Source organism: Vicugna pacos, chromosome 22 (genome assembly GCF_048564905.1).
Source record: "Vicugna pacos chromosome 22, VicPac4, whole genome shotgun sequence".
In the NCBI taxonomy this organism is placed as follows: Eukaryota; Metazoa; Chordata; class Mammalia; order Artiodactyla; family Camelidae; genus Vicugna; species Vicugna pacos.
In genome coordinates, this window is record NC_133008.1 from 6,201,933 (window position 1) to 6,209,474 (window position 7,542).

Sequence of the window (7,542 nt, forward strand, 5' to 3'; positions counted from 1 at the left end):
TTTTGTAATTAGACCATATTAATCCTTATGCCAAAGAAGCCTATTTTGGTGTGGCTTATTGTGCTCCTCTTGACATGGATGTACCCCAATTTGCTTATGCATTTATCTATTGAAGGACATCCTGATTTCAAGTTTTTAGCCAGTAAGAGCCAAGCTGTTCTGTATAACTGCATCCTAGTTAGTGTTTGGATATAGTTTTTCAAAGCACATGTCCTGTGCTTAGGAGTTCTCTCTCTGAACTGCTGCAGTCAACAGAAAGAAGTACAAATTAAGACAAGGAGACACTCTGGGTTAAGAAATTAGAATTTTCTTCTCTAACTGACAATGGACCAGGCTACCTGAGCAGAGAAAAAGGCTGTAGTTTGGGCTCCCACCTGGTCCCCTCCACCAGTAGTGCCTTGTTGTGGGAAATAATCTGTCCAACCCAGGAGCTCACAGGGGTACTCCTCCCAGCCTCCCAGGACCACAGTTGTCTTTATGCATCAGTGTGACATTTCACAACGACACTCCCGTGTAGTCTAGTACTCAGGAGACCTGGTTTCCTGTGCTTCTATCACTGGCTGTGGGGTTTGGCCTCACGGAAACTCAAGGTCTGAAGGCCCACTTGGCACCTGCTGTGGTCCTTTGATCCTGGGTCATTGGTGGTGGGTGGGCATAGGTTGGCCAAGCCTGGGTGAAACCATTCAGCTTCTGCCCCTGCTGACTCACCACAAGCCCCTGTGCCCACTGGCACTCAAGCCGTGTTTCTGGAAACAAAATCAGACCCAGACCCAAGGCGCCCTCCTGCTTCCAGCCCACAGGCCTGCTGTGCCGCGCTGCGCCAAGCACACTCAACCACAGCTCTGAAAGCTCAGCGTATCTTGCAGTTGGCCTTGAGGTGAGATAACGTGGACACGTCACTCATCTGGCAGAAACGTTTAGTTCTTTGTCCAACTTTTGAAAGAATGGAATTTTGGAAATGTTTTCTCCTGGACTTCTCGCATTCCTAGGTTGATCCACTGCCCCGGTGATTTTCCCTGCTGTGATTTCCCCATTGCACTGATTACAGTAAAAACAGCAGTCATTCTGGGAATTCGGTCAGGCTTTTCCCAAACCCACTGAGCCTCACTTCCGCCGCCTCCGCCGCCAGTCTGCTGTCTTGCGAGTGCCAGCATCAGGTGCTCCGGTCTGGTCAGGCCCAAGGCCGCCTGCTGGCAGAGTCTGGACCCCATCCAGGTCCCTACCTGGTTCCTAGGTTATTTCTACCCAACACATAGCCCGACCTGTCCTACGATACGTTACCTTTCCTTTTACATTCTTTCCTTCCTGACAATAGGAGGAGTGCTCAGGTAGAGATGTAGGAAATTAAGCAAAGTCAAAAGATTCCAAACACGCTGAGGTCACTTTAAGAATTCAAAGGACGTGAGACACCTGCCGGCTTGAAAGGAGGCGGGGGTTCGCTCCGCGCTCCGGAAACGCCAGCGTCCAACGGCGACCCAGGGCCCTCCAGGCAGAGAGGAGGCGCCGGATACCTGGATCTGAACCAGCTCCGTCCCTCCCCGTTCCTCTGCTCCGTGGCGCCGTCAGGCCCTCCCCGCTCTGGAGCGCCGGGCTCAGGGCGCAGCCCCCTCAGAGCAGATTTGCCCGCTGCCCTCCCAGCTACTGGCTGCAAGGACAGGGTGTGGGCGGGAGCGGGGACCCGGGCACCGGGCAGGGCAGGGACCCGGGTACCCGGCGGGAGGTGAGGGGTGGGGGCCGGGCGGGGGGGGAGGAGCCGGCGGGGCGGGTACCCCGGGCGGCTAGCCAATCCGTGCTGACTCAGGTTCGCCCAGACTCGCGACCTGCGGGCGTCAGGCCCCACCCAGCGCGGACTTTGGAATTGGCGTGAGGACTGACGGGCGCCGCAGCCAGAGCGCGCTTCCGCGGTACGCCAAGCCCTGCCGAGCCCCGAGGATGCGCGCCCAGCCAGCCCTGGACGCGCCCCCGAGCGAGCGGCTTCTGTCCCGGGACCCGGAAGCCCCCAGGGCCCGGGTTGCGCCGGGGTCGACACCCAGGAGCGCGGTGGAGAGGCTGGCAGCGGACCGCGCCAAGTACGTGCGGGGCCCGCTGGGGGCCGGCTCAGCCCCTGCTGGCGTGGGCAGCAGCCCCGCGGCGAGCAAAGGGCAGGCGGGCGACCCTCGGCCCCCGGCCCGCGTCCCCGGGCCCGTGGCGCGCAGGACCATAGCGCGGAAGCCGCTGAGGCCAGACTCGCTGGTCATCTACCGACAGAAATGCGACTTCGCCCGGGGCCCGGGAGCCGACAGCCCCAGGGGGAGCCTGGTGAAGAAGCTCTTCCAGGGGCCAGGCAAGGACAAGACGCCGGTGCCCCCCGGGATGTCCCGGGTGGGAGGGGAGGGCAGGGCCGGGGACGAGGTGGCCGCCCAGGCCGAGCCCGGCCCCATAGCGGCCCCTGAAGTCCCACGGCCCTCCGAGCCCCAGGCGCCCGCCCTGCGGGTCGGCGCGCCGCCCGGAGTTCCGGCTGCTCCCGGGCCCCCGGAGCTGCGAGGGGCGAGGCGCCGGGGGCTGCAGCGCTCGCAGTCCGACCTCAGCTCCCGCTACTCCGCGTCCTTGACCGAATTTGACACCTTCTTCCAGTACTGTGGCCTGGAGCCCGAGGTGGTGGAGGCGCTCGGGAGGGAGAACTTCTCCGCCGGCTCGGACCGTGTCGCCCTCAAGGTCCGCAGCGTGAGCGTCGCCACCTCCGACAGCGGCTTCTCCCGACACAGCGGCGGCGACGAGGGGCTGCAGGAGGAGGAGCTGACGGAGCAGGTGCCCAGCACCACCTCGGTGGTCGAGAGGAACGCCCGCATCATCAAGTGGCTGTACACCTGTAAGAAGGCCAAGGAGACCCCCAGCCAGGGGCTGCAGGGCCCGGCGTGACCGCCCGCCCTCGGGGAGACCCGGACCAAGGTGTGCGTCCAGAAAGCCCGGGAGGGGTGTCTGTGTGCGCGCGTGTGTGACGGCGTGGTGAGTGCCACCAAGCTGGGTGATCCAGTCCTCTGAACTAGTGGGGGACCCTAGAGGTGGAGACGCAGAGGCTCCTGCGTGGGAGCGGGCGCTGCCGAGGACAGAAGGGCTACCAGGCCGGGTCCCCCGCAGGTCCTGCAGTCTTTCCTGGAATGTGCGCGTCTGACTGCCTGGAAAGGCAGGTCTGAACAGTAACGCCATCCCAGTTGGTTTATTATTGTAAAAAGAGGAGAAATTGGAATTATTAATACTCTAGTAGTTTTACATCTCTGCCGTTATCCTGCGTTGAAAATATCCTAAGAGCCGGGGTTCCTGCCTGAATTGACCTTTGGGCCCTGTGCTTCTATCAGAGACGACTGTCCCCCTGCGGCTGGCGGGGCTGCCACCACCCCCCCCCCGCCCCAGCAGAAAGGAAGGCTCTGTGCACTTCCTAGAAGCCTTTACCAAAGTGGGAGAGAGGCAGAACTCTCCACAGGATCTCATCAGCAGTTCAGCGTTCACTTGGCTGCAAAGATCTCAGTTGGCTAAATTGTGTTCAAATTGTTTTGAGACCTTTCTAAGGAGTCTCTGGAGCAGCTTTATTCACAAGAAGGCGCTTCAATTTGTTGAACTAGGGGCTGGGCTAGTTCATAACTGGTAGCTTAGAGTTCCCCTCAGCGGTGATTCTATGTTGGATTTGTCTTTGATGATAATATGGGAGATAAACTTCTTCAAGTTGGACATCAGGGCACAGGGCTGATCTCAAGTTCTTTTTCACAGAAACTACTCACTGTCACCTCTGGAGACGCATTTCAGAGGGTAGTGAAGGGAGAAGTGGAGCCACCTTTTCAGGGTTCTCTCTGAGAACCACATTTTAAGCATTGCAACATTTTGTTTTCTCTTGCCAGTCACTGACAGCTTGCTACAGATGTTTTAAAAATTCATGTGGTGGAAGTATTTTGTCTGCCCGTAATATAAACTAATTGGAGACACCGTGTTAGTCTTCAGCACGGTGGGGGAGTCTGCCACAAGTCGTGTTGATACACAGCTCACCTGTGTTTGAGGACGGAAAAAGGCGTAACTTCCCTGAATGGCCATGGTCTTAGTACATATGTGACAATTCACAAGAAGAGACAAATTCACTGTTACTCTAACTCAGAAAGATCATGACTTAAGTTCTTCCTTACAGTTTTTGGGAATTACTGCATTTCCACTAGCGTAAGTCCCCAAGCAAAATATGTAGACACTCAGACTTTAAACTAAAAGCAATACATTAATTTGTACTTTTCACCAGTTGTCTTGGGAACGGAGATCAATAGATGGTGCAAAGGGTAGGGTCAGCCATGAACACCTTGGTGTGGAGAGGGGAAGGTGCAGGGGCCAGCAGGGTCCTGGAGGGACACCGGAGAGAAGATGGGGCACTCCCTGGGGAACTGGGAGGCCTGTCTTCCATTAGCCACTTCTGTTAGTCACTCTCACACTTTTAGATTAGGTTTCCATTGTTCATAAAATGAAGGCAGATAGCAAGCGGTTTCCAACTTCTACACTTTATGACTACAGTCGGTAATCTGTATGAATGTGTCTTGCGATTGGAACCCAGAGAAGGAAAACAAAAGAACTGTCATCTATTGGAGTATGCAAAAAGTAAACTTACAAATAAGCTCCTTCCAGCCGGCCAGAGTGCACTGTATTTTATGCAAAAAGTGTAGGCAAAATTAGTGGTGCAAGTAGTGCTGGAGCAACACAGTGGTGCACAAACGAAAAATAAAACCTGGGACACTGTAAAAATAAAAGCAGCCTCCGCTGACCCCTCTGGACCCAGGCCCACCGTCACTCTCAGTTCTCCAGTGTCAGAGCCTGAAAGACAATTTAGGATTCAGCCCGTGAGGTAACTTTCCAAGTTACCTTTCCTTTTAGGTCTGAGCCCATGGCAGGTCGTTTGCCTGTAAGAACTTTCACTTCTATGACAAAGAAAAGTGGTTGAGGCAAGAGTGGGAGTGACACAGGGTTAGGAAGCAGCTGCCCAGGGCCAAGCTGTGCTGGAAAACAGGCTCACTTACCCCCCGCCCCATGGAGTCCTGTTTGTTCGCTCCAGGGACGGTGTCACCTGCCTTATTGCTCAGAGAAAGGAGACCAGTTTCACACAGAACCTGCTTAACTTTCTGTATGTCATTGGTTGTCATCAGTAATGAGAAGAGTTTCTCCACAAATTGACTCCCCTCGACCCAAAACAGCTCAAGCTCTTTGAACTTCACCCCAGGTGACCTAAAGGCTGGCTACTTGGAGGACTGTGGGGGGAAACACGTGTCCTGAGCTTTCTCTAGCTCCCTGGTCCTGGGAGGAGACCTGCCTGGGGACACTCAGCTCGCTGCCTCGGGCCCGGACGCCCCCTCGCAGAAGAGCAGGAGAGAGCCTGGGCCCCTCGCCCTCCCCGGGGGGCGCTCCTGCAGCATGAATGGGGCGCAGCTGGCCTTTCCCCACAGGGTTACTTGCCATAAGTTCTGGGAGATGTGGGAGCAAGACTGCAAGCTGCCATTTTTCTCTAGTTTATCAGGACATTTGTGTTGGAATCCGTACATTTTCAGTTTAGGATTTCATGAAAAAGTCAGAAAATTTGAGATGAACAAAGAGACGCTTTTCTACGAAAAAGAAAATGCACATTTTATATGGAGGTTTTTGGCCCCTTCGTAGATAGAGATATATAAATTAAAATAAAAATATCCCATCCGGAATTAAATTAAAAGTTTAAAAATGTATTACCCCGTGCAGTAAAAATACTTGCTTTTCAAAAGTAATAACTGAAAGCTGAGAATGACTTGTAGACTGCACACAATCCCACTAGGATCCGTGAATGATAGTTCCACGTGGGTAATTTTGGTTTTCTGTTTCCCAGGGTATAATTCAAGAAAATTGCTCTTCTGTCTACTGGTGTTTAGTCATCTTCCTGTCCTTCAATTCATTAAAATGACAGGGCTGCCAAAATTTCGGTTTGGGGTTTTCTGTCTTTTGCATAGAACATATGTTACTGATTTTAATATTGTTATAAGAGAATGGTACCTTGTCCTTTGGATTAATTAGGGATGAACATTGTTCAGTTCAAGGCAAAAAATCTTAGACATTCCACAGCTCTCTTCACATTTCTCTTTGATAAATGTGGGACAACTCAAAGCTGGGGCCCGGGGGGTACTGTCATCATCTGCAAAGATGCCGTGGGGTGGGCGGCAAGCAGACAGACCGTGACGGTCCTCCCTTTCTGTTGCTTTCTTCTTTGACGAGCTGGGAAGCTTGATAGTCACCAACTCAGAGCACATTTTCGTGGCCTGAGCAGCAATAAGGCTACCCCCATGCCGCCCAGCCGTCTTCAGGCCAGCCTCTGGGACTTTTAGAGAGATTTGTGTTGGAAAGGGCAGAATCTGTCTGCCTTCAAAATTTTATTTCTACTGCCTGCTTTGTATTCTATTTTGTTGCCCAACTCTGCTGGTTAATATTGGACTTACCAACATTCAAAGAAATTTTTCTTTATTGCCCCAGAAAAAAGACTGCAGGGAGATGGACTGCAGGAAGCCAGATGATAGTTGTTTTTACTGCTGACTTCTTTTTAAAATTTAAAATGCACAAAGGAGATGTTTAAGATGCAGAGGATATCACAGAGTCAAAGACTGCAGGGACCAGACTTTGTAGGACAGCGCTTGGTTTTGTCGCCTTTGCCTTGACTGGTGTTGATTGATAGCTTTTTCCTTATCCCTCAGGAAGCAAGTCTTCCCAACCATGGAGACTCTTTGAAGTGTCTGGACAATTGGGCCCTGGGCCGTCCTCACTGCCAGGTTTCATTCAGTGCACCCAGGCGTCCATGAGATTGCTGTTTTCCCAAGAATGAAGCACTCCACTGAAGATACTTGAGCACTTTCAGAAGAATTGAGATGCTGTGGAGAAGAAGGGAACACAGAACTCGGAAAGGAGCTGAGTTAAGAGACTGTTATGACACAGCTGAAGCTCTGGGAGATACTTTCTTGTGTTAGGTGGACCCATCCTTGCTTCCAGGGGGCAGCAGAAGGAGGAAAACTGCTTGCAGATATTTTCAGGGACATCTTTTTGAGTGGCTTTGCTGACAAAGAGGTACCTTGATACATTTTAATAATATCTGAATTGATTTTTTAAAGTGAAGAGGCAAACAGCATGAAAATCAAGCATGAATGCCCTGATAGTTACTGCTTTCAATCATATAGCCCAATTTAAATCAAAGTTCTGTGACAATGAGAAAGTGCACTCTACACAAATACTGCGGCTAACAAAGAACAAACACATGCTCACACTTGCACACTCACACATAGAGCTCCATTTTTAAGCACCACTGCTGTGTGAACTATTGTGAATTCCCAAACTGTGCAACTGATCATCTTATGTAGCCGATCAGAGAACACCTTAAAATCATTGACAGCTACAAGGTCCCTCTATGAACACCACTCCCACCGGGCTGCAGACATGCAGAGGCACCACTGAAAGATAAGTTAGAGCTGAAATACTGCTAGGAGACCTTTTCTTACACCCGGACAGGTTTTTGGAAGTTGGCAGAATATT

The 7,542-nt window shown here is 52.4% G+C and overlaps 1 protein-coding gene across 1 annotated transcript; it reads left to right on the forward strand.

The window, feature by feature from the left end:
• The first annotated feature begins 1,790 nt into the window (after positions 1-1,790).
• On the forward strand, positions 1,791-6,846 carry FAM110C (family with sequence similarity 110 member C). The gene is made up of 2 exons (XM_006199113.4): positions 1,791-2,928; positions 6,714-6,846. The coding sequence occupies exon 1, from the start codon at positions 1,933-1,935 to the stop codon at positions 2,896-2,898; it is 966 nt and encodes a 321-aa protein (XP_006199175.2). The 5' UTR covers positions 1,791-1,932; the 3' UTR covers positions 2,899-2,928; positions 6,714-6,846.
• The last annotated feature ends 696 nt before the right edge of the window (positions 6,847-7,542 follow it).